The 27,606-nt window shown below is 39.2% G+C and overlaps 1 protein-coding gene across 8 annotated transcripts in view; it reads left to right on the top strand.

Annotated features, from left to right (window-relative positions):
* The window catches only part of PIEZO2 (piezo type mechanosensitive ion channel component 2), a 311,692-nt gene that overhangs the window by 166,683 nt on the left and 117,403 nt on the right, over nucleotides 1-27,606 (top strand). For all 8 annotated transcript variants that reach the window (XM_064443024.1, XM_064443019.1, XM_064443020.1 and 5 more), the window contains exons 5-7: nucleotides 4,778-4,940; nucleotides 19,130-19,340; nucleotides 22,289-22,502. In XM_064443024.1, coding sequence (XP_064299094.1) covers nucleotides 4,778-4,940; nucleotides 19,130-19,340; nucleotides 22,289-22,502 — 588 coding nt within the window. The remainder of the gene's footprint in view (nucleotides 1-4,777; nucleotides 4,941-19,129; nucleotides 19,341-22,288; nucleotides 22,503-27,606) is intronic.

Genomic DNA, 27,606 nt, shown 5'->3' with positions numbered 1-27,606 from the left:
AAAAGATAGTACAGTATGCAGTGAATAAGGCTTTGGGGAATTTTTTAGAACTATGATAAAAAATAAAGTTTGAAATACTTAGTTTACCCAGTATTCAATCTAAAATCAAGCTTTTTACAGGGCTTTAATCTGGAGGCATTGTTTGACTTATTGTTGAACATAAGCTTACCATTGTGGTGTATTGCTGACGCTGAATTAATTTGAGTTCTGTTTAAGAAAGGTCAGTTGTTCTTTTTTCCTTTTTTTTTTTTGTTTGTAACAAAACATTAAATATTTAGAGTTTTAAGGCTATTGTTTCTCATTCCACATATGGAGTATTTTATATATTATTATGCATGTTGCTTTATATGTGTTACTATATATTTTACTTTTTTCTATTGAAGCCATTGCAATTTGAACTCTAATAGCTGTGCTGCTTTTCTGAATTAAGGAGGAAAGTAATATGTCTGCCATTTTAAAGTAATTAAATCAGACCAAGTAAGGCAGTATTAGCACTTCACTGATCACCAAAACTTTGTGCATTCAGTAGAAGATGAATAATTCTCATTTGTGAGAAATGGTTATTCTAGAAAGGAAAAAAAATTAAACTATTTTCAGAAAAATCATATGCTGTTTTCTAGAGCATGAAGCAAAAATGTAATGTTTAAATTATGCTGGCTTTGCTTCTTCAGCGCATTTGTTTTTGGTTTGACTGCTAGTGAGTGTATATGAAGTAAGAGAGTAGTTTTAACCTGTATGTCCACAGCTAATTCTATTCTCAATGCAGATAAACTGGGAAATTTTGCCTAGTAATTTCTTTAGCACCAATGAGCTTCAGAAATGGACCAGGGTCACACAGTCCTAGAAGAATTCTGTATAAGCACAGAAGATGAAGATGATCTCTTTCTAAAGTAGTTTAAAGTATACAGCTGAAGACAACAGGGGAACACAGATGGGCTAATGAGGAAAACACTGTGTAGGGGTCTGTAATAAAACAGTTTCACATATTGATGCAAAAGTCATAAAAACCCTTTTGTCCCAAAAAAATTGTTTTTGTTACAGAGGAGCTTTTGCAACCATAACTGTAGTAGTCTCTTGCCTTAAAAAATGTGTGCAATGTAATTTACTTGGTCAAGGGGAGGTAGAAACGCATTTCAAACCCATAACTTTTATTTTTGGAGGGGATGTCCTGGTTTTTTTTTTCTGTATCCTGTAAGAAAGAACAAAAGAGGGGGAAAATAATTCTAAAGCTGCTATTTACTGTCATTACATTTCAGACCACGTTTCTGGCTGAGTTACAAGCTTCAGTCAGAGATATCTATTACTATTAAAGTTGCCCTGTAGGTAAATTATTTAGTTCGGATGAATAAATGATGCTGTACTAGTTGTAGATCAAGGGCTATAACCAATTCATTGTACACTGATTCTTGCAGGGATTAAAAAAAGCTGTTTTCTAGGAGATCTCTTGAATAGGTTTCCTGTGCTTCTGTTTTAACTTTGTCGTTAGAGAGCCTCTTTTGGAGCAAAGAGCACAATGCATAGACTGTTATCAAATGCAAAATATGACCATGTGTGAATGCGCAAATAAAGCGAGAAATGTTTGTGGAATGATTGCAGTATTTACCATTCTTTTTTGTACTGCCAGAGATAACATGTGGGAATAACTGATTTTTGTTTTAGCTGTTGCTGAGAAAAACTGGGGAGCAAATTGCTTGGAGTCAAATGAAGCAGTTTATTATTCTGCTTTACAGAAGAATATACATTTCTCTATTTTCAAGTGATCTTTTGTTTCCTTTTTAATTAGCAGACCAAGGTGAATTTGTTTTCCTTTTTATGGGAAGACAGGGACAGCATATGTTTGTGACGAGTTTGAGTGAATAAACTATTCATGTGCAGAATTTTTCCCTGCTCTGTGGTTAAGTATCACTATTCAGGCTCTCTATTGCTAGCCTGAACTGTACATTACATCTTTCACAACAACATGCTAAATGATTTATTTTGAAAGATCAGAAGCACTTGGTTTGGGTTAGTGGAAAGAAATGTGAGCTGCAACAGAGGCAGTGCTCCCGCTGGGGTCTCCCCTTGTTCTGGGGAGTGGGATACGCGAAGGAGGACCCAGCGTGGCTCCACGGGAGTACAATGTGAGGAAGGAGAACCTGGTGCCACTAAGAAGCACTAGTATTTGAAGGCTACCACAATTTAATTTGTTTGTGTGTGAGTGGCTGAATCTCATGGACTTGAGCTTTAAGTTCAGAAGTGATGCAGAATTAATCTTAGATGGGACTCCATACCTATGTGCAGAAAAAGCTCACTTACAGAAGTATTACCTAGAAGTAATCTGATCAATTTTTCAATATGGGACTAGCAAATTTTTACTGTTCTTACACTAAGTAATACTGGATTCAGGTTTTTTCAACTCTTTCTAAAAAATGCCTGAGTGATACTTTCAGAATCAAGAATTTAGATTTTGTTGCCATTTATTTAGTAAAACCACTTCAATATGCAGGTTTCGGCATAACCATCAGGATGAGTGAAACTAATTCATTATTGTTACTGTGAGTCCTGGGTGCACTGTTGTCGGGAATTAGGTCTGTTAAACATGTACTTTTTACTGCTCTTTGCCAAAGGAGAAATGAAGACTCAGTGCCTTGACTAGCTAATCTTCAGTGACAATAAGAGCTACAGTACTGCAATATGAACTAACACATGTCAAGCCTGTATTTTCTGTAATGTAAAACAGATAGGCTATGCTGTCACATGCCAGTTGACTCTACAGTGTGCTTTGCTTGAAGCAGCAGCACAAGAAACATGCAAGCAATCCAGCAAGGATTTTGCCATTTAACTCTTTTACAAGCCTTTCAGTGATTTATTTAATTTTTTTCTCTGCTTCAGTACAACTTGAAGACATTAGCAAAACATTTTCAAGCTACTTAGCTGCCATATAGTGCATGACCATTCAGGGTTAATGTATAACAGCAAGGAGCATCAGAAGAGGAAGTTTTCTGGTTGAATGATTGCAATTTCTTTCTTTTCCTTTTACGAGAAGATACAATTTCAAATCTTAAGTTGTTTTCCTTAGGCAGCACCTTGTTGGTTTATTCTGTGTCTAACTCTGAGCACGGGAAGAGAAGAACTAGAGCTTGAATTTTCCCTCTCCTGTTTTGAACCAGTTCAGTAGTACTTCTGCGTCCATTTCATAATTGTGCTACAGGACAGTATCCCCCAGACCTGCACGTTGCTCACAACTTCCTGTGATACACTCATTTGTACTTGTTGAAACAAACCTTAAAGCCAGCTTTCCGGTCACTTACCTTATTCCCACTTTGGGCATCTGTTATTTTGCAAGATATGAGGCAGTGGAAAAGCTGAGTCAGCAGCAGTGATGGAAATGTAGGATTTGATTTCGGACCTATGAGCAGGCCAGCAAGATCTCTGACAGAGGTTGCATTGTAATCCCATTAGAGACTTTTTAGATACTCTAGATCTGCAGTTAATTGCAGCAGTTGCAGGTAACTCCTTCACAAATAGCTTTTCTCCAGGCTTTGAAGCTGCTAGTGTTATGATAAAGAAAGGCCAGAGGTGATCTCTTCTTTTGCATCTATAAAACAACCTGTCAAGGGTTTCTACAGGTTCATCCTGAGAGGAGCTAGTCTAGAATACTCACCTATGCCCAAGGAACTATACAGATGCCTCACCTGTCCTCTGAACTGATTATGGACATAAAGCCCTATAAAAAATATTAAATTGAAACTGGAGCTGCATATTTAACATGTGTTAACTTCAAGATTGGCAGGTATATGCTGTACACTTTTAAATAAGATTATATCCTCTCATTAACAGTAAAAAGTTCAGTAAACCCATGCAGCAGCTTAATAAACTGATCATTGTGCCACTAAATCTGGATCCAAGCTCTCCATTTTAACAGTGAACTAAATTCAGACACCACATCCAAACCTATAAAGTCATATTTCCCAGCCTAAACAATTAAACCTGCACAAGGAAGCAGTGCAGTTTTTTTTTTCTACATAAAGTTAATCCAGCCTTACAAAGCTTTCGGAGGGGAAGAAACGTTTTCTTGGCGAGGACCTAACACTTTAATTAGTAATTAAATATTGTACTAAAATATTAGTACTTAAATACCCCAACAGGTATTTAAGAAGTTTGGTTGAATAAAACTTATTAACAGTTAACATAATAAAACATATTAAAATATTACAGACTTTCTGGTTATTCCTGCATGTGCCAGGAATGATTAGGGCGCACTTAGGGGTGACATGAATGCTATCTTGTCTTTGCTTGACCTCCTTGGTGGAGCTGGATGCTGTTGTCTTTGCAAAGGGTGCCAGTGAAGAGGTCGTGATTTATACACATGGATCTTCTAGGAACTCAGCTGAAATCTATCTTGTTGAATTTGAAGGTCATTCTTGTGTTGCCATCCATAAAATGGATTCAGAATTGGGTTCATCAAAGTTCTAAGTATCACTACAATATCACGTGAACTCTGAGTGAATAATCACTTTTCTGTACTTCTGGACAGCAAAAATATCTGTCTGTCTAATGTTCACAGAATCACAGAATGGTAGGGGTTGGAAGGGACCTCTAGAGATCATCTCATCCAACCTCCCAAGTTCCTTGGTCATATTCCTATTTCCCATACTGTGAAGCTTTCTTATTACTGGGGTTTGGGTTTTTTTTTTTTTACCTTTGCCTTGAGCTGACTTTCTGTTCCAGTTGAAAATGTCATTAGAAGTAACAAATGTTTCTTTGTTTGTTTGTTTGTTTGTTTCATCCCATACAGTGTGAAAGGAGCAGATGCTGGCAACGTGATCAGACTATTTGTACCAGATATTGGAATGTTCATTGCTAGTCTGACAATATGGCTCATCTGCCGCAACATGTTTCAGAAGCCAGTAACCGAGGATGCAGCACAGTGCAACATGCAATTTGAAAATGAGGAAATGGTATCAAATACACATTTCTATCTGTACAGCTTTTAGCTAATAGTGAGCTTTGGCATTCTTGTTTGAGATGTGTTCTGAGATGGTTTCATGAGCGCGGGGTATGTTGAGAAGTCAACTTATTTTCAGGAAACTAAACAATTGTTTTTAAAGTAGGAAAGCCACAGTTGTTACTATCTTGAGAAAACAAAGCAGAATATGAAAATTCAGCTACTGAATTTTTCAAATTGTTTTGAATCAAGAAATGACCACGACAGTCGATGACAAGTTGTTTCTTCACCAGAGTTGCTGGTTAAGTCCGACAAGGTTGTTTTGCTACATACATTGCTCAGTTACTTAGATGGCATCTGTGTTTCCAAACATGTTATCCAAGAATAAGAGCAGCAACTGAGTGATTATCAGAAATTACTCTTAGGAGAAGGGAAGAGACGCTGTGTATTACATTCATGGAAGGAGTTATCTGGAACTATGGTCATAGTGAGTGAGCTTGAGGATAATTTTGGGGAATGGCTTAGCTGGAGGTGTTGATGGGTTTGCTGTGTATTTTACTGGTGGGAAGAATGGCAGAGATACTAAGTGCAGAAAAATCCACAGGAGGAGGGGAACAATTTTATAATATAACAAGCTGCAGTGGGAATTTAGCCCAGGGTGCAGAGAAATTCCTACTACTAATCTTAACATGTTTTTTATCAGACTGTCTAGCATGTCTTGGGGCTCATTTTCTGTCTTGTTTTACATATGGGTGGAATATTTTTTTTTTACTCTCAAAACTGTTTTTAGGGGAGACAGTTGCAACTTCCTCATCTCAAATAGAAATTTCACTTTGAAGTGGATAAAGTATTTAGGAGGATCAGCTGCCCATTTTGGTGTCACTATAGAGAGGAAAAAAGCCTCTCTGCGTGTTGCCATGTTGTCTGGATTGTGGTATTGCCAGAAGCTGGTCGAGTTTCTAGCACATGAGTGATCAGTATCAGGGCTGGGCTTTATATTCAGTTGCTTGTAATTCTTATGGGTTCTCCTGGCAGCTGAGGATTGCCTGAAGATTGTAGCCTTTAACTACACATTGGAGGATACACAGGCCTCGGTCTGATGAGTGTATGCAAGGTTTTGCTCTGTCTCCTGGAAGCCAGTTTTATCAGCTTTAAATCTGATTTATTGTTGGAGCTGTGCAAAATGGATTTAGCATCAGGCTAGAATCTCGGGCTATACTCATAAGGGGAGACACCTGAAGTATTAAGAAGTGTGGCTAATTGACATGTTTTGTGTTCAGCACGTCTCTCTTAAAAGGGTTGCATTTTACCAAAGTGGTCTCTAACAGACTTCTTTTAAGTGCCAAGTGTAGCTTTAAATTGGGCTGGTCCTAGACTGGCTACCTCAAGGCAATCCACCAATGCAACTAAATGGGCCAGAATACTCCACAACGAGCAAGCATGGGAGAGAAGAAGGAGAAAACTTTGACTGCAAAGGAATGTTGATACTGGACAAATGAAAATCTGTGTAAATATATTTTACTTCTTCACATCAAAACCCAGCAAATATTATTTATGTTCTGTAAATGGTATGTATTATAGATTATCTAGTGAACTCAGCAGCTGTGTTTAGATTTAGTGACACCCAAAACTCACAGGAAATTTTTTTTAAAAGGGATAATAGTTACTGTCATGTGAGGTGAACCCCAATGCTTTAAGGAATTGTGATCTTCTCAGCTGAAATGATGAAATTGCATCAGAACAACTTGCCTTTTTTTTTTTAAAGATGAGGTGAAGTGGAGAGTGGAAAATTAAATACCCATTAAATATATTTTTCCAACTTCAGCTTTCTCTTTGTAGGTGTCTGCACATAACATCCTGGAATAATTTCTGCTAGTTAGGAGGAGGCTGCAGAAGCAGCAGAATCTGCTAGGAATATGTATTTGGCAGGAATGACTGTAAGGAACCTAATGCATATGCAGAGCATGCAGCTGAGTGTCTGAATTTGGGAGAATATTGGCATGATCTAAAATGAGTCCAAACTGTGGGTTTCACATGATAATTTTCATTTCTTCCTTGGTAGAGTCCACTGGAAATGTGAAAACTAAGTAAGCAACCCGTTTTTTGAATTCTGCATGAGCCGAGCGATGCCTGTGGCTGAGTGTTGGTGTGGCTCTCTACTGATGCTGTAATGCCATTGAATTAGAAAATGCAAAAGGAGTTGCAGCAATAACTGCCCTACAAGCAAATGCTTCAGGAGAAGTGTTGAGCTTGGTACTGTGCCTCAAAGGGAAATAGTCCTGGGTTTGTTAGACCAGCCCCATAGCCAATTACAGAGTTGAAGAGCTTTTGCTGAGATTCCCTGCCACCGGTCATCCGAGATCCGTGGTACGAGATTTTGTTAAGAATGTAACAGCTGATTAAAACAGGCTCAACAGAGCCATAAGAGAGGTGACTTTTCAGATTTCTAGATGCATAGCCGGAGGTGGCTCTATAAATCAATAAATCAGCACTGTGACTTCCAGGCAAAAGCAGAGAGTTTGTCTTGCAGCTTTACCTTTTGCATGAAATCGTTTACAGGGCACGACTCTCAGACCTCTTTGCTTTGGAGGGGGAGTGAAATACTATGGAAATACACTTAATTAAAAAAAGAAACATTAATCCTTCCAAAATTTATGTATAAGAACACCTATTAAATAATTGTTTTAATACTTCTAAAAGTGACCTTTTCAAAGCTCTGTGTGAACCCATCACATTTCAGTTGTTGTATGGGCATGCTGGAAAAATGCCTGGCATTGAGTAGCAGTTTGTGATACTCAATTTTGTGCTGTACTTTGTCATGGCAGTAGCCTCCAGAAACCATCTGTAGAGTACAATGGATCAGATTGCCCAAAATTGAGATGCAATTCAAAATAAGAAAAAGTATCAGAATCCAAATTAAGGACAAAAAGGATGAATTGAAAAATGGATATCTTTCTTCATTACCCTGCATCCAACTTTAAGGGAAACAGATCTCCATCAGAAAAGTGTATTCTGCAGAACAGAACTGGGGGAAGGCAGCGAGAGAGACTCAATTATTTGTAAGTAACACTATCCCAGGAATAAGCAAAGAGTGTGGTTTTAATTAACAGTGAGTCATGAAGTAGGAAGGTCTGCCAGATACCAGGCTGCGGTCCAACTCATTACCACCCCTAAATGGTTGCACACTTGGAGCAAACGTGTCTGCAGGCCTTTTTTATTAGGGCTCAGAAAATTTAAAGCAGGTGAATTCAGCTGGAGACAGGCCCGGATTGCAAATGCTGAAAAGCACAATGCCAGTCACAAGGTGTAAAAGGTGGAAGAAAATAGGAAAGAACAGTTAACTCCCAGCTGCAGCTGAAAGTACAGCATTTTTGATTTGGTGCAGATGGTGGTTTATATGCCAAAATGCAGATACAGTCTATACAGTCTGATAGGTATTAGAAAGGAAGTAGCTTTTCTTGAGACTGTGGATGAATTGCCTAATATTGTAAGTGACAGTGCGGGGGAGGAAAATCCTTCTGAGATTGCACAACGTAAACTTTAGAAGAGGTGTTGATCTTAATTGAAATGTACAGTCGTAGTCTTAAATGCAGCTTCCTCCCACAGCACTTGCTGCCATGCCCATTCAAGCTTTTTTCTCATCCACACTCTTCTAGAAAGCAAATGGGACCACTGGGTCTGTACTTTGCCCCATAATCTGAGGCAAGCTTGATCCCAGAGCCTCCACCCCTCCTCTTCTCTGCAGAAGGCAGAAGCTTGTTTGGGATCTTAAAAAGGAAAACAAAAAAAGAAAACAAGGAAATTGTTTTAAAATAAACTCAGGTTTGGGAAGAATGTGAGGAGAGCTTGGCTTGGAGTCAAGATACTGGCCTGGAGTCAGGAGGACCAGCATGGTTCTCACTTTGGCCACAAACTTGGTTTGTGTCCTCTAGCCTGTTACTTCATCTGTCTCTCAGCTTCTGTGTCCCTTGGCAAATAGGAACAGGCATAATCCTCTGTTTCCTAGCTCTGTCTTTCTAAATAGTGACAGGGCTGTTTGTCCTACGCCTACATCAGACACGTAGTACATCGGGAGCTCTCTGTGGGTCCAGGTCTCCAAGTATGATTGCAAAACATACTGGACAGAGTAGATAGCCTCTGAGAGCTACACGTGTCTTGTGCCTTGTCCAAGGACTTCCTAGCCTAGAAATTGTATCCTCATCCTAAAAGTAGCTGGTACCTTCTGGGTAGGGACAATAAGCAAGTAAGGGAATACCCTTTTTTCCTATCTCCAACATTATAATTTATCCTGTGAGAGACTGGCTTTAATCCTAAAACATGTGGTTTCAAATCCCTTCCAAAAAATGTTGTTGTTAATTTTAGCTACTCTGAATAATCTTGTTAAACATATAATTATCGAGACCCTTTTAAAACCTCATTAATTTCTTGGCTTTGGTGGCGTCATGAAGCAAGGACTTCCAGTTTAATAAGTGCTCTCTGATTTTATTTTAATTTAATACCCTTTAATTTTATGGAACGTTTCTTGTATTACATGTTATAAAATAGAGTGAGGTGGTGTAAGAGAAATCAAATGTATCTATTATCTTGTATATTTGTCCTTTTAAAGGTAAGCAACCCCTGTTCTTTTTTCCATTTCTTTTGTTTCCATTACTTTTTTCTGAACTAGCTGTAGTTCTGCAATATTCTCTTGAGCTACAAGGAATAGCAATGCCTCAGCATTTCAGGCAAGGTTTTATTGTTGATTTGAATGATGGTATTGTGACATTCACTGTTAGATTCAGAGATTGTTGGGTTGGACAATTCTACCAGTGTATCACCTACCAGGACATCCCATAAAATATGGATAATTAGTTTGTCTTAGAGCACAGCTGCAAGAAGGATCTGATGTCCCAGTCCTTGTAGTTGCTAACAACTCACCAATTTTCTTGCCTTCAGATGCAGAGATCTCCTTAGAGCTGTTTAGAGTGATGCCCATGAGACTGTCTAGATGGCCATCTCATTTGTCTTAAAGCCTTGAATGGGTATATTTTTCCTGATATTATTTATTGGTTTTTATTTATCTTCATTTAATTTTCTTTTGCCAGTATCAAACATTGACCTAGCTTCATTAGCTCTGACTGATGTGGGAGCCTCTGGCCCTGACTTCTCTAAACATCTTTCTACATGCAACTTCTGCTCCTTCAATGTTTGCTCTCTTCAGAGATAGCAAATGATGGCTATTGTGGAAAATATTGTGGAAAATATTAGAGGAGATAAAGAGAGAAAAAATACTTCTTAGAGAGATTTGGAACATCTTGGCTTCTTTTAGCTTCTTGATGACAGCTCTTTTTTTCACTTCTCTTTTCATTGGCATCTCTGTTTAGCATGGCATGTGCTTACCTTTTCTAATTGGTTATAAATATTTCTTTGGTTTTGAACTCTGAAGAACTGGTTCAAGCCCAGTGCATGTTAGTGTGCTTTGAACATGGTGTAAGTAGGACTTAACACCTTATTTCTGTGGTTTAATGAGAGTAGGTGAGGCTCCCTTATCGCTTTGCTCGCAATGCTTGTAGTGGTGAAGTTTGCCAGACCTTACCCAGCTGCGTCCCTCAGTAACAATCCTAATGCATCTCATCTTAACAAGGGTCAAAAGTTTACAAGTTACATTAGCTTCTTGGTTTGATGCACGTGTCTTCAGATAAGTCTTAACACAAATATGTAATTATACTACAGCAGAACCTCAGCTACATAATGCTACATAGTGCAATACATTACGTATTAGCAAGTGCTGTTAATCTGCTCAGCATGAAACTTTAGCATGCACCTGTACTGTTTCGGTTACAAACATGACAGAGGTATAATTAAATTCTTGTGGCAGCTCTTCACTGGGCTTACTGGTTTGCTTGTCTAACAGTCCTCAATTCCAAATGTTAAGATACAGAGGTGATAACCAGGAGATCAAAATACTGGAATATAATTGCCTTCAGACAGCCTAAGTGATAAATAGCACGTACAAGAAGGAATCTTTTGGGTCATGGAATTCAGTCTGCTGCTGCTGCAGGCAGCTGCATCACGCAATTCACTCTGGAAGGTAGGAAGCACTGTCTTGAAACAGGGCAATTTTTCTGTATCCCATTGCTCCTGACAGGACCCTGTTCTGTAATTTTGCTTTTCTGGTGGATAGAAAACCTCTGATTTAGCTGGTACATTTATTCATAACTGCATTATAACCCTTTTAGTTCTATTGCTCTTTTGATTGCATATACTGTTTCCTTCCCTAGCATTTATTTCTGTGATATTTTGGGAGAAAAAAACCCCATATTTATTCAAAGTCTGTTCTGCAAGACAAAAGAAGTCAAGTAATTTTGGATCCTCTTGTAGATGAGATTTCCCATTCCCCTGTTCTTCCCAGTGATCTGTGGCTCTTCAGGGTGATACTGGAGAAGTACCCAAGCCACTTCTGTACGAGCTGAGGCAATACTGCAAATTACCACAGCATTCCATTTGGGCTGTTCATTGTGCTTCTTAGCAAGATGGATAATAGTACATTGTATGTACGTATTCCTTGGTCCAGGAATTACTCCGTGTGGGTGCTGTGCTGCTTCACATACCTGCACTAACTCATTTAGGGTTTGTACTGAATTGTGCCTTGTAGTCATAACCCAAGTCTTCCTATTTCCTTTTCACTGAAAAAAACGTGTTTAATAATCTCTGGCCAAACCACCAACCTCTGCCTGTGAGTTCCCCTCTCTTTTGCTTTTGGCTTATATGCCTGACAGCTTTTTGAAGTCAAGATGTGAAACTGTATTTCCATACTGGCGAAGTGAGTCTCTTGCTGAAATCATTTGGTGTTTGCTCAGGTGCGGTACGTACATTGGGAAGTGAAATAATCTTTGGCCCTCTCAGTACAATATCTATTGTATACAGGATTTAATGAGTTGCCTTCCTGTTATCCTGCTTCAGAACTGTGCTTGTCTCAATTAATTTTTTATTTTTCATTTCCTCTGAATCGCTGAATGCCTCTGTCCCTATGTGCTTCCAGTAAATAGCTGATCCGTTTTTGTAATGAATGTCTATTTCCTACAGGAGATATCACTGTGGAAGTGTATGTCATTCATTACTATCAAACACTGCAAACACATTGAAAGTTATTCCTGATGTACATCCCTGCTGAATTTATCTAATACTGGGTAGGCATTTAACTCAAGCTTTAGCACACTATAGATGTCAGTGATAAAATTTTTCACTAAGATCTATAGGGCTTAAAGTTAATTTAGGATTTTTCTTTTCAGTGGTTCAGTTGTGCAGTATAAATTTTGGAATACTGTTTAAATTCCAAAATGCCTCTATCTCATTAATTTCACACCTAACAAAAAGTTCATTGCAACTGTCTCATGCTTGATGAGTTCAGCTCATTTAGCAGGGTCTTCCCCTAAGTCACCCAGTGCCTGCAAGTATAGAGTGCTGAGCTCTGAGACTGGTTTTATCTTTCTGTCCTGGCTTGCAGCCTGGAGCCCTACCTCCATGGGCACCCCCTGTGTGCGTGTAGAGTGGTGTTCCCCTTTGGCTTCCTGTGGACCTGCCTGAGCTTCCTTTGAGCACCACGTGTATCTCACGCAAGATGACCTTAAAGAAGATAGTTCTGCTAGGCAGCTCCATTTCTTTGAGCTCAAGTAAAACGGCATGTGGGAATTGTTGGTGTGAAGTTTTTGTATCTAGTCTATGTCAGAAGAAGCAGGGAAATCAACTACTCACATGCTGACACTTTCAGAAGAACTTTGGAGCTCTACAATTTATTGCAAAATTGGAAATTCAACAATTGATTACCTTAACATGGTTTAGTATTTTCTGCAGGTTAAAACTACATCCCTTTTAGGGCTTGCAGATCCTTTGATGGCAAAACAAGTAGCAGTTAAATTTCTTTTCCAGCTTTTGTACTCATAGCTGGGATATCTAAAGAATATTGTGTTATTTTGATTTATTTTTCTATATACATTTTTACAGGATACGCTGCTCCTAAAGGCAAGTAGGTAACAAATTCTTCCTACTCCTGTAACTATCTCATTTCTAAAGATAAATGATAAAGATATTTTTTTGGGGGGTGGGGCGCTTTTAGAGCAAGCTTGAAAATAGGAACTCAGGCATGTTATGATATGTTCCATCTAGACTGAATGCACTGGCTTAGGTACTATGGAGGAAATTGAAATAAAACAGCGTGATAGTAGAGAGACAGTCTGTTTCTCTAGTTCTGCTGGCACTAATGTGGTTGAATCAAATAGCTTGTCTCAGACATTTCCTTAACCCAACTGTTCGATGTAAGCATTAAGGTTTTTAAAATGAAAAGAAAGTCCAGAAATTTGGACATAGTAACGGCCTGAACAGACTTATTAAAGATGTCTGATAACTTGCGTCTGTGCTACTCTATCACAGGTATGGAATAAAAATAAGATATCTAATTAAAGGTAAATAAATAGTTACAGGAAGTGATTTCTTCATTCTCTGCCAAAGAGAGGATTATGGCTTTACAGTAACAGTGTCAGCAGGAGAAGACCATGAGTGTGTGCCTCAGGGCATGCAAACTGCAGGGCAGTGTGAAGACAACCCAGCCCTCTTTAAATAAACTGGTGTGGCTGTCAGGAGCAAGGGAGCCTATGCTGAGCTGTGGGATGCTACAGCCAGAGAGATTCCTGATTTATTAAAATTGCCAGAAGGAGGTCAGTCTACACGGTCTGCACTGTGGCTGGAGGCTCTCATGAAGAAGTGGGCGCACCTATCTTTTCCACAAGCCAGACCAGGTACCTTCAAGCTAATCTAGATTTTGAAAGCACTTCTCTGGTAACCCCAGCAATAAACAGCAGGGTCTGCCGCAATGTACAGCTCTGCCCTCGTGCCAAACCTGTGTACCTCTAGCTGTGGGGGAAAGGCTGCTGCAGGGTGTCCCAGGAAGGAAGCAGGCTCTGGGAAGTGGCCGGGTGCTGGGGTGAGCCCTGCAGCCGCACTGGCAATTCAGAGGCAACAAGAACGTGTTTAAATCAATGAACTCATGCACTGCTCCTCAGGAGGTTGTTTGAACAGAGGTACTTCGCAGAGCATAACCACATGACAAGCAGGTTGCCTTGGGAGCATGGCAGTGCTGCCATGCAATCCAGTTGCAGGTTGCATTTCTGCCACCTGCAATCCAGACCCTTGGAAAACACAAAGTGGCATCTCAACATTAAGTTTGATAATGAGGCTCATCGCTGCATCTCTATAACTTTTTCAATGTCCACATAATACATAGATGAATCGATAAACTGCACTGACACAGCAGGATTCATTTAACCTTTGATAAAAATTCTAGAAGCAATATGTTAAAAATAGTTGATGAACTTCACATAACTATGTTTTTGTCAGGCTTATTTTTCATTTTCTCACTCCTCTCTGTTTGTTTCCCGGTTCTGGCTGGGTTGAAAGGCCAAAACAGTGCAAAAGAGGCTGTTTGTACATCATCTATGAGCCAACTGGAAGGAGGAAGCACCTGAACTCTCATGAGAACTTATTCTTGTGAGCTTGGCACTGCATGCTTGAGGGGTCCTGATAACTGATGCAATGCATTCGCAGGGATGGGAGTTGTGTCCATTCTGAGACTTGTATATCCTTAGTTGTAACAATTCTGGTTAGTTACATTTTGTTGCACTCATTATTTGAATTCTTGAAGCGTTTCATTCATGTCCTCTCTAGAATAAAAAAGTCAATAAACGAGCAAATTTGTGTTTACAGACACAATACTGTTAAACGTAGGTACAAAGCAAGGATTGTTGTGAAGCAAGAATGGGTTTTAGGTTGGAGTTAAGGCTTCCTGTTAAGTAAATACATCTCTGGGACTAGAGGATATCTTTGTGCAGTAGTGTTTATACTGTACCAGATGAAACATTTAAAAGTTGGATGTTAATAAAGCAGCCCCCAAAGTAGCTAATGGACATTCTGGCCGTGGCCGCAATGGTAGCTGCCATAGCTGCCACAGAGGCTGTACTGTTTCCTTGCCTGTTCTCTATCTCGATTTGGCAGTTTAAAAAAGCATTGTACAATAAATACTCCCAGGACTTCCACACAATTGCTGAAAAACCTAAACTGCATTTAGTTTGTTTATAAAAAGTCCTGGGGCCCTGCTCTGCAGAGCAAAGGTCATGGAAACACATGTTTATGGCTTCACAAATGCTCTGTGCTTCTTGAATGGAGAAGTTTGTTTGATTTAATCAACATCCACAGGGATCCTGTAATTGCATAACAAGTAATTTATTATGGAAATAAAAGTATTTTTCTAACTGTAGCCTATGTAGCATGGGTTTGTAGCTTTACACTAATCCACGTAGTAAAAAGAGCTTTGCAAAACAGTCTGACTGGAGTAATGGTGTTCTGTGATGAGCGCGTACTTGCATGGCTATTTAATCATCTGAAAGTGTTAAAACAACAGGCACATTATCACCATGTTGGATGTAAAAACTGTTCACTCTTTGCCTGCCCTCAGCAATTTGAAGTGCTGAACATGAGAAACTGGAAAGCCATCCCAGATAATCTGGTTGGTGAGTGATGAATATGAGAGTGGAGGAATCCAAAGTTTGTCTTTTTGACATACACTGGTGCGTGGCCTTTCAGCTGCTTCAGGAAAGGAACATGGCCTTTCAGCTCCTTGACTTCACCTTGGATACTGAATTACAGAGAGATATGTCTGTATGCAAAAAAAAAAAAAAAGCCTATAGTTGTTTAGCTGTCATAGTCTTTTCACTGAAATCATCATCGACTGGGTCATGAATGATGCCACTGGGAGGTAGCCAGAATAAGACTAAGGACTAAGGTGTCATCCTTAGAAGCACTTGCAGGTAGGGAAGAGTGAGGTGAGGAAGCTAACCCGCCTCTTCTAGGGAGCGTGCTGGTGCAAAGCCCTGGTCTATGAAACCAGGCAATCCTTGCACGACCATATCATTGATAATTCAGGCTGTGCTCAAAAGTTGCAAAACAGTATGCATCTGTTCTGGAAAAGCTTACGGGACTGCAGATTATGGTTGTGTTGGTGATCAGGTTTTCCTGTTTGCTAGCTTGTCTTAAACTGAGGAGAAAGGTTGAAGAACCCCAAGTCCAAACAGAGATTTGTAGTTTTAGGAGGAAACCTTGGGAAATCAGTTTGGTATTTGCTGAAGTTCAGAATGCTGAAATTTTCTTTCCAGCAGCCGATGACCTCAGTAACACCAGAATTAGGTTGTTCTGCATTTCCTGTGAGTGTTTGTGATGTTCTAACTTTTTTGGAGAGTTTGGAATTCATATATTCATATCTAAGTAAAAGTAGAAATACAAGGAAAGTTAACTTCTTTTGCAATTCATCAACTTGCAAGCTTTTATCTATGCTTAAAGAAAGTGTGTAAGTCTCAGTCCAGGGAAATTTTGGACCATCATCTACTTCTCAGCTGTATCCTGGTCCAGTGAAATACCCTCTTACCTAGTGCTTCTCCCTGGGAATGCTGTGTCATATGTGTCACTACTAGCTTATTAATACTGAACTCTTAAGACAAAATGTAGTCTAAAGGACCTTCAGATCAATGAAGCAAGAGTGATTAGCCTGGTCAAGTTAAAAAATTGTGGTCACAGTTATCATGATAGGAAAATCCAAAGACCCATTCTGGGGAGATCAAGGTGTGAAACTGGGTATTTGGCACCTGAGGTGAGGGAGGCAGCAGGGGGGAGAGACAGAAAAGGATATCAAGTCCCATGTTTCATTAGGCTGTTTTTATGTGGTTTTCTTACTTTTGTGTCCTCTTTTTTATTTTGATGTTTGAAGGTATTGTGTGTTTTCCTCCAATTTATACTTAAAAATATTTTAATTTTGTTCATTTTTCCCTCAAGAACGTTTTCTGCTTCTGCATGGGTAACATTTCAATTAAATGCTGTCTCAGCAGTTGAGGCAGAATTCCCATCCAGCTTAAACTGTAATAAATGTATGAATCCTGTATGAATCAACATAGATTCTTGGTGTTCACAGAGAGATGAGTCCTGACAATCTCCCATGACTTACTTATTTTGAAGTTATTCCCTTGCAATTTTTGTAATTCCACATTTTAATGCATATTGTCTTCAGCAAATTGAAAGCACTAGCTGAAGAAACAAGGGTCTCCTTCACACAGACCCATGTATAGGTGGCATGCCATTTCATAACCTTTAAATGTCCAGCAGTCTCATTCATTCTCTTTTGTCTGGGATATGAACATTATTCAAGGTTTCACTGTTCACTGGTCATGTTAATCTCAAGGCACAGAGCACTAGAGCCAGGCCAGGAGGAGCAGGATTGGGGCCAAAAGGACTAGATGAGGAGCAGGTTCATCTTTTTTTTTCATCTATTACAGCACAAGTAGAAGTGATCACAGCTTTTGCCCTTTGTGTGGCCTTCTCGCTGAAACAGCTGTGGCAGAAGTTAGAGCATAATGTATCATTCAGCCTACTGTCAGCATTGTTTCTGAGTATTTAAGTAACTCCTGTTCAGGCAGGAGCTCAGATAGCAACAGCAGTGATGAATAGACATTATGCCTCTTTGTCCTGCATGGCCTGAAATGTGATGACTGTATGTTTGGACTGCCATCTCCTCTCCACTATTTTGCATCAGGATCTGATAATGCCTCTGTTGAGAGCTCTGTAAGTGAATGCTGACAACAGCAAAGCAATTAAAATGCTTGTATACTCCATTTATAAGGGGTATAGCTAGTGAAATAGACAGATGTGTCCTAGAGAAATGTAGATTTCCCAGATCAGCCCTACTGTATTTAGTACTTATTTCATTGTTTGTAAAATATATACTCTTGAGAATAAGCAGGCTTTTTCTGGGCATTCACAACATTGCTAATGCTCCAAAGTAAGAAGAGAAAGTTGGCACCAAGCTCAGAGGTGAAATGAAGGAGACCACAGGGAATTTTGTTCCCTCTGGGAATCCACATAATGAAATGGTACCGAAGAATTTGGTTAAATAGGCTGAGAGATCAGCTGTTGCTACTGCAATCTTATCTGTCGGTGTGGATTTTTTTGCTGCCAAAGGTCACCAATAAATATAAAACTGCTATTCTGATGAAAAATACCAATAGTCTTTCTTTCTGACTTTCAGACACAGAGACACTGCTTGGCCAGAACATTAGCTAATACAAGTTCAAATTAGTGCCAAAGAAGCTCTGCCTTATTACACCAAGTGAGAACCTGGCTCAAAACTATTACTTAAAAAAAAAAAAAAAAATGCCCCTACATGTCTGTGAATGACTAATTTTTCCATAAATTGTATCTCTGGGTGGGCCTGCTGCTAATCCTGCGGATTCTCACTGTGGGTTGATGATTTAGTCTGCATCACTCAATAGCTGTGTATGTCTTCTGGTCTCCAAGATACAATGGAGACTTGATGAGGAAGGCCACTGCCAAATCCTAACAAACTGCTCAAGTATGAGGGGCCTTTACACGTTTCTTCTTTTCCTTTTTCCATTGTGTAGTTCTAAGCCACTGGTCTCATTTCCCCAGCTAAATTGTTGCAGATCACTCAAGCTTTCACTACTTCTCTCTTGCTCACTTTTTCTCCTTTTTTTTCACCATTTCACCATTTCCCATTCTCTCCCTGAGCTAGATAAGCTAGATAATGTATCTTTTCTCTCCCAAGCTGCCCTTCAGTCTCTAGTGAGCGCTCTGTCCATTTATTTCAGCCTGTGTTGCCCTGCCTCAGTTCACTTATACTCACCCCATTCAAGGTTTTGCATTTAAAGTCTGAGAAAGGATTCAGGGGGAAGGCTTTGAAAAGTGAGGTTTATTGAGGAACATCAATCAGAAAGGCACTTGTCCTTAGTGGCTGGAACTTATACCGGAAGCCACTGAGCCAAAGAGGAGTTTAACAGATAATAGGTAGCAAGATGGAAATAATGCTGAGCAAGCCAAACTAAATTTCATATAAAAATGAACAAGCAGCCTGTCATGCAAATGTGGGAGGACCGGAGTCTGTCTTGGAGACAACCCTTAACATCCTTTATTGAGACAGATTTGAAGTGGGAGCCATCAATGTACAACTCTAGCTTTAGTACATCTTTCATAACTCTCTCGTTACTTGCACATAGTCAAATCATAAGAAGACTTCATTGTTAAATAATATATGTGTGGTTTTTAATGTAAAATTCTTTTGTGTGCCTCTCTCTTTTTCATTCTATTTTTCTTTCCCTCCTCCTACTTTAGGCTGTAAGAGAAAAGTTAGAGCCAGATGATGCTTTGATGTATGAAGACGATCTGGATGATGAAGACTGTGGTGAAGCAGAATTTGAGGAAACCATGAAATTAAAACTGCTGCGTAGAATTGCCTTCCTAGCATCCAAACTGAGGGAGTTTATTGGCAACATGATAATCACCACTGGAAAAGTTGTTGTTACAATTTTACTTGGTTCAGCAGGTTGGTGCATTTGAAAAATTGCCTCCAGAGCCCATTAGATTATGCATTTAACAAATGAGTTTTCAGCACTTTGGCACCTGCGGGAATAACAATGGAAATTTTTAAGGGAAAAGAAATTGCTGCTGATTTTATTTAAATTAACTTTTGGCAGGCATTGGAATATGCTATTGCTTAATTTTTTTGTACAAATACTATGTGGCCCTATCATTCTGTATATGACTTTTACAGCTACTATTATAACCAAATAGTGAATGGTTGCATATTTTAAGTGACTATAATATGAATTCACTGATTTGGTCCAATTAATTCCAAGTGTAAAAAGGAACTGTATTCACGTAGCCTTTAAAAAGAAAATGAAAAAGAAAAGATTAATAGGTAGACTATGCAGTGTGTAAAAAGAGTGATAAGCAGACTCCATGTTGGGTTTTGATGTGACTTTTATGGTGGTTGGAAAAAGTAGCTGTTTTCATATATGAACAACCTTTTATAAGGCATTTGATTTATTATCACATAATCAGCTACAGGCAGAATGAAAGTGTACAAAATCGATGTAGTTTGTAATAAATGAATTTAAAATTGGATCATGCAATTGTAAACTAGCATTCATCTGCCTACTCATATTTGAATGGAGTCCTTACATAAAAAGTAAAAGTCTATACTTAACATATAAGTGTATTAGTATATGAAGTATAAAATAATAGTACAAAAAATGCTTGGTATTGATTTATGAGGACTGGTCAGGTGTGGCTCTTTTAGTAAGGCAGGCTCTTTCAGTAAGGTAAGATTATCTGACAGCCTTATAGGTAGCCAAATGCAAAGTAATATATCTAAAAATGGGGAAAAAGAAGGTTATGTGGATCATCCTGGTGCCTGACATCAGGGAAGAGAGACGCCATTTAAAAAAAAAAAAAGTCGTGGTATGTGTAGGCAAATAAACATGGTTTCAGACCCATTCTGAAGTAGCATGGCTGAACATCACCCAGGGAAGATGAAGCAGAAGGATCATGCAGCAGTGGCAGGGGAAATTTCTTCTGGGGGATGTTGGACAGCTTGTTTGCAGGACCCTGACACATGCTGAGAGCCAGGAGGTGTTTGGAGGAGAGTTACAAAAAAGCCTTGAGGTCTGGGAAGCCTGTATTCCAGAGAGACACCTCGAGCTTAATTAGTTAAATACTTCCGTACTTACCAAGCCAAGAAAAAAGGATGGCGCTTTGATTGCAGCCTTAAAATACTTACAAAGGTACAAAGTGCCTACATTTTTTTGACGGACATCTCGTCTAGTAGAAGTTATAATGTGAGCCAGTAGTTAAGTGGTAAGCCTAGGCAATTTCAGACCAGAAGTAAATTTTGAATTTTTCACAGCCAGAGTAATTGGCCATAATAAACAACTTTTTAATGGATATAGTGTATTCTCCTTCTAAAGTGTTTAAATAAAGACAAAATATTTCTTTGGAAGAAGAAAGGAAGTAGTTACAGCCTTGAGGTAGAAGTTGCTGGGTGAAGTTTTACAGCCTCCATCATGAAGGCAGTCAGAATAGATGTTCCCTGTGGTCTCATCATGCTTTTAAATATGTGAGCCTACAGAAGCACAGCAGGTTATACGCTGGAGCAGAGACAAAGCACCCTAGTCTAAAGACTTGGTCTAAAGTACAATGTGAAAAGATGTGGTGACAAAGCTCAGGCAAAATGACTGTGGACAAGAGTCCTTACAGTCCACGTATTTTGCCCAGCATCACATGGTTGTGACCACACTAGCTTTTGACAATTTCTGCCAATAAAATCCAGCGTGAAGCCCCCTATCTCCCGAGGCCCTGCCTCTCTCCTTCCCCCTTGCAAGGACTCTGCTCTGCAAAGGCTGTGGATGGAAATGCCCGGGGCCACCATTCGGCCATGTCCCAAGTCTGTCTAGCCAGTGCCTAGACTCAGTCCAACTGGGGACTGACCCCCAGACTGCCACCCCACAAAAAAATGGCAAGCTGGCACTTGGCAAGGCGCAAGTCCTCCTGCTGGAGTGGCCAGGCCAGCTGCAGGGCCAGTGGCCATACTGGAACCGTGGGCCACCAGAAGCCTGCAGACCTGTCCTGAAGGAAGGTGTCTTTTAGAGATGCACTAGTGAAAACCTTTGGAATAAATTGAGGCAGGGATCCATAGTAGCCTCAGTACCGTTACTGTAGAGACTCCACTGGATTTCTGTGCTGGATTACAGATCTCTTACATCATTTTCTCCTGGTTTCCACTGTTAGACATGTATGTCTTTCCTGCTTCCTTACTTACTTTTGTAGGCTATCCACAGACCACCGGGTCCCCTTCACCACAGGTGAAATACTCTGCTGCATGTGCAAGAGCAAAATCAGTATACATGTGTAAGACAGCAGTCTTTTACATATCCAAATTACAAGTGTCTATGACTTAAAAATTCAGAAAAATCAAACATTAACTGAATATGCTCTAGATGCCTTTAATTTTCAGTATATGCATCATGTTTTTTTCATTTTTAAGAACTCAATGGATCTCAAGATTTATATGAGAAGGCTTTTCACTGTTCATCCATCATGCCATTTTAGCATCTTGTACTTAAAATTAATTTTAAAATCTAATACATCAGCGCTCTCAGGCACAGTGTCTCTGTTGGCTGACCTTGCAGCCACGTTTCTGTTTTTTTTCCATGCTTTGTGAAATACCTTGACAAACAGATTTCATGTTGGAGGAGGGTCTGGAGAATGGTTGTGTACAAGGTGTTAAGGTATGGCATAAGTGAAGAGAACACAAAAAAAGAGGTTCCTTTTCTTCTAGTCTCAAAGCTAATAGCTGTCTTAAGAGGTAATTGTAATAATTAGCATAAACACTATTTGGATTAAATTTTTTAATATGCTTCTTGTCAGGCTTAAGGTTTAGGAAATGCTGATATTCACACACCTTTCCAACCCTCCATGTTTTTATTTTGACAGGTATGATGGTGCCATCTTTGACCTCAGCTGTGTACTTCTTTGTATTTTTGGGCCTGTGCACGTGGTGGTCCTGTTGCCAAGCATTTGATCCGCTGATATTCAGCTGTCTGTGTGTATTAATGGCTATATTCAGTGCGGGGCACTTGATTGGACTTTATCTGTACCAACTACAGTTCTTTCAGGAGGTTGTTCCACCAAAAGATTTCTATGCCAGGTGAGAGAAATTCCATTCCTGTTTAATTGTGGGCATATGATGCAATGATTTGTTATCACATGTTGATGCAAATGGTCTCCACATAAAGCTTTGGCAGATTTTATGCATAGCTTCATGTTCAGTCTTGGAAGAGTTAAGGCATTTCAGACTGAATGGTTTTGGGTGATAGAGAGAAGTCCTGCCTGGGCGATTGTGTACAGAGAGCTAGGGCAGGTTAGGCGGGAAGGGGATTTTTGTTTTGTTCAGTGATCCTCAGATGTGAGTGAGACTGATTTGGCTGAGACGGGAGATGAAAGAAATCGGTGGCAGCACTGAGGCAAAGTCAGCATATGCATGCGTACGTTTGGTAGCGGAAAAGAAATGTTCTGAGGTCTAAAGTCATAGTGTCTTAACTGGGGCAAAACGCATGTGTGGTGCCATCCCTGTGTGCAGGCACTGAGGGCTGCTGTGGTACTTCACCTGCTGGGCATAACACCAGTCAGTTAAGACAAAAATTGTCTGTGGTCATGCAGAACTTGCCGGTCTTATGTTCATACCAGAGCTACATCACTTAACTCAAAAAGCAGCATTTCTGGTTACTGCTGCAGTAAATATTGATTGGATGTGATTTCACTGACCCTTTAATTTTTCTACATGCTTTTATACTGTAATCTAATATAAGAAAAAGTAATGGATGTATTTTACTCTACTTTTTTTTCTGCTGGATTACGATTGCAAATTGTTTTTATGGTATGTATGTTTAGTATTGTAGTAATCCTTACATTAAACTAAATGTGAACCTTAACTTTACTTCTAGTAAGCCTACTGTTCCTGTTCAGTGTTATAAGTTGAAGGTGAAATGGTATTTGGTGTACTGTGGAGAATCAATTAATGATTTGTATCTCAATACATCATTAAAAGCAGTAAAAAATGAGCTGCCCTCGGCAGCTGGTACTTCAATACTTGTTTTGACATTTTATTTAGTACAGGTCAATAAATGTGTGTTTTGTGATGTAGGAATTGCTAACTTGAGGAGGCTGATTGGGAGGGCATAACATTACCTGAAAAATCGGAAGAGATCTGGTTAGTTTAGGTTCTTTTGTGCCACCTAGAGGTCAAGGTATGAGAATGGATGATTTCTAGTACCCAGGAGCTAAAATGCTCACCACTTCCCTAAAACCTTTATATTACTTTCCCCATATATTAAGAAAAGAAAGTAAACATGGCTTCAAAATTCTCAGCTATTTGGCTGTGAGGATATAATCTCACAATGTTTTAGCACCAGACAGCAATAACATTTTCTCAAGGAGAGGAAGTATATGTTTCATAACATTTGACTAGAATATGTGAAACTCTCTTCATATGCATCATTTGCAAAAGTTCCTTTTTTCTTTTTAATATTTTTATTATTAATTTTCAATTACTTTAATTTTAATTTACTTTAATTTACAATGAATTTTGTCTCAAACTTATTTTCTGCACTAAGTTATTTTTTGGTAAATAGTGTAATTATACATTTTATGATAAAATTTCATTCAGTACAAATATGCCACTTTAACTTAGTCACTAATTTTTGAAATGAAAAAATCTGATTGCAAGTAAGTTGCCTCTGCCTCACTGTAGAAAGAAAAAGCACCTTCAGAGTTTGGATTTTAAAAAGTCCCAGTGTTGGACTTTGGAGTATGTACTGACCTTTTTGTAAACAGAAAATGATGTTATCTTCTTGCAGACTTTCTCTTGAACTGGTACCGTTGGGTACTCTGCCATTTACACATGGTATCATGTGAGGGACTGATGTTCTAAATTACATAGGAAATTATGTTTGACTATACAGAACACCGATGACAACAGAAGGTGCAGTACATGTATCTTCCGTGTTTCTTTAATTGCAGTTCTTTCTGCTGTGGATTTACTTTGATCTACTTTCAGGGAGATATGTTTGAAGAGCATGAAGACAGGTGTTATCGGTGCTTGGAAGTGCAAATCTGAGTGTGAGGAAAAGCCGCTAATATGATTTTTAATGATTGGAGTAGGACTGGTGTATAAGCAGTGACTAGAGGAGGAAAATGAGATACACATGTACTGGAATGATGCAGAAACAATATTTTAGCATTTTTCATCCTAGAAGAAATTTGATACCTTGCTATTTTATGTGCCACCTTGGTTTGAAGCAGAGCTAAATATGCAGACTTCCCATTAATACTAATGGGTGGCTTGCATAGGTAAATTATAACCTGAGAAAAGATTCTGACTCCCTAAATTCTTCTCTTCTGTTTAATGTCTTTTTACAAGAGGAAAATAGCAGATCGTTCTCATACTTAGTCATATGAATTCTCCTCACTTGCCATAAACTCAGTGGATAAAAAAAATACAGCAGATGATACATGTATTTACATGGGTTAGCTTTAGTGCCATTACAAACAGACCCTTATCCATATATGAAAGGGAGCTGAAACATAAGGGAAAAGGGCTTTTATTTATCTGTAAAATTTTGAGGGCTCAAGCCTCAGGTTAAGCTCACCTCAGATGCAAGGGCAGATGTGAAAAATACTCATGTTGGGCTTCTGGTGGATATTATTTCTCTCTGCAGAGCCTGAAGGAGGCTTTAAAAAAGCTGCTAACATTGGTATTTCTGAGTCTTGAGTTCTCAAGTTGACAAGAAATTTACAAGTTGTTTGTGAACAATGAAAAAGTGTGTTGTTTCTGAATAGTAATACATTCAGCTTGCCACTGTATTGATTGATTTCAGACTAAATGAAGTTAAAATACACCCAAACAACCTGGAAAGTTCTCAAGTCAACAGTATCTTTCTAAGATCTGCATCATCCTTGTGCTGCTCTGTCCTTTTAAGAACGTTCAACTCAAAATTCAGCACTGATGATTGTGAGAACTGACTGAACAGTGTCACCAAGAAGAAAGCAGTTTTCTTGAAAGGGATAGTCTGAAATCTGGTGAATTTACATATTTTGCCCTGAAACCTTATGGCATTCTGCAAGCAAAGTACTTCCCCCCGGAACAGGACACTGTGATAACACAGCCCTGTGTATTTGCCATAGTACTATCAGTAAACATGAAGGCACCCATCTCTTACAAAGTTTCATATCTGCTGTTGTGGCTTTCTGGTTCTGCGATGTGCAGACAGACGTGGCATAAACACAAACACCCACCTAAAAGCTATCCAGTGCGCACTAGGATCTGCAGATTGACAAATGTAGAGGGTACTGAAAAGTCTGAAGTATAGCTGATGCGTCAGGGGTAGGCACGCTAGCAGCAGAGCTTGCATGAAGCTGCCTCTGCCACTAACAGCTTTTCTTCTCTAGACCAGCCCACAGTGGAGAAGTGAGCAGCAGTCATTCAAGGCAATGCTCTAACTGCCTTGGAAAGTGTGATCCCAAATGGCACAAGAGGACCAGTGTAAATAAGGCTGAATCTACCCTTCAGTTAGGAGTTACCTGGTTGCATAAATTAGCGCTGGTTAATTACCAACTGATCTCTGTCAAATAAAATGCCCACACTCATTTAGAACTTCATTTAAAATAGGTATCTTCTGTGTTGACTTGCTGCCGTATTGCAGAATTGGTGATTTACAGGAAACAATAGCAAGAAGTATCCATTTAAAGCAAAATTTGGAAATACCATAAAATTCTTTTCACCTGAGTTAACAAAAACAAGTCAAGGAGCTAAAATGATTTTAGAAATTATGTACACAGTGCCACAGCCTGAAAAAATATGCAATAATATGTTTGCCATTTTTCAGATTGCTGCCTCCTTTCTTCCTGATGATGTTTATTTTGGCTAAAAGATGTAATTGGGGCAATGATAAGGCCTTGCCAACATGAAGAAATAGGATCAGTGCAGTGGTATGAAGTTTATCCTGAGTCAGTAAAGTTATTCCTGTCCAAAACTATCCTTATAAGCTTATTCATTTAAAGATCCAGTAATCCGATGTAAATGAAAACCTATGTGCTTTCCTAGAGTTTTAGGTCCGTCTTGTATTGCTTGTAGCTTTCAGGCAAGAAATGTTCAAAATAGTTTAAATACAAATGGTTTCATCTGTGGGAAGGCATCACCCTTATAAAGTGAGGGAAATGTAGGAGCCCAGGGAGTGTCATCCACTTCACAATGGTGCATTATTTCACATCTTCTTTAAGTGAATGGGAATTTGGAATTACACAACTGATGGCTTTGTAGCAATCTGAGTGGGGAAGTCTAATCTAAGGCTGTCTTTTCAACAGGAGATATTAATCTGAAAGATGCCTCTAAATCTCTTTAAGCAGGATAGGTTTTACAGTGATTAGTAATAAGGTTGCTTAAATGACTCTCTTATTTTTGAAGGGAGTATTATACTGATATTTGCTACAGATGGTAGATTCAGAATACCCAGTTTGTTTTTGAGATCTGTCTGAAATTAGCCAGTCCAAAATCTGCCATTTGAACTTCCCTGAAAGCTTTGATCTACATTCAGAATTTGTAGACCAAATGCTCTGTTTATCCCAGGTAATAAATGAATAAGCACTTAAGCACGGTGTCAAAAATATTCCTGGAGTTGTCAGATCAAGGTGGGACGTCCAGCTATATTTTTTCTTTTCTAAATTAGAGGCTAATAAAATCTCAGCAGGAGAGCAGATATTGCCAAAATAGCAAGATATAGCTGATTGATTACCTTGTTGGCAGTGTCTTGCCTCTCTCCAGGGCAAGGCACAGATCTCCTGCTGCTTTTGTAGCTCCACTGGAGCCAAGAGCTGGGCAACATGTTTCTCCTGATCCGCAGCCACTGTTAATTCTTGCTGCAGTTCTTCAGCACCTGTCTCAAAGGTGGCTCACCTCTGAGAGGCAGAATATTCTTACCCCTGTATGAATTTCTGAGGTTTTTTGGAATTGCCTGGTAACCTGGTCATAAGCCAGTGTTTGACAAGATGGAGTATTTGAAGTTCATTTATGTGTTCTGTACTGAGCTGCCCTGTGGTTGCAACAGCTGTCGTGATTTCTGCCTGATTTTTTTTTAGCCATGTACCACCATGGTGCTGCCGTACCCACTGCCGAGGCAGAGACCCCTGGATACATGCCGTGAAAAGACACTGTACTGCCCTTCTTCTGTTTCTGTCATCCTTTGTCAGCAAAAGCA

Source organism: Phalacrocorax carbo, chromosome 2 (genome assembly GCF_963921805.1).
Source record: "Phalacrocorax carbo chromosome 2, bPhaCar2.1, whole genome shotgun sequence".
Classification (NCBI taxonomy): Eukaryota; Metazoa; Chordata; class Aves; order Suliformes; family Phalacrocoracidae; genus Phalacrocorax; species Phalacrocorax carbo.
This window is presented reverse-complemented; position numbering and strand designations above follow the sequence as displayed.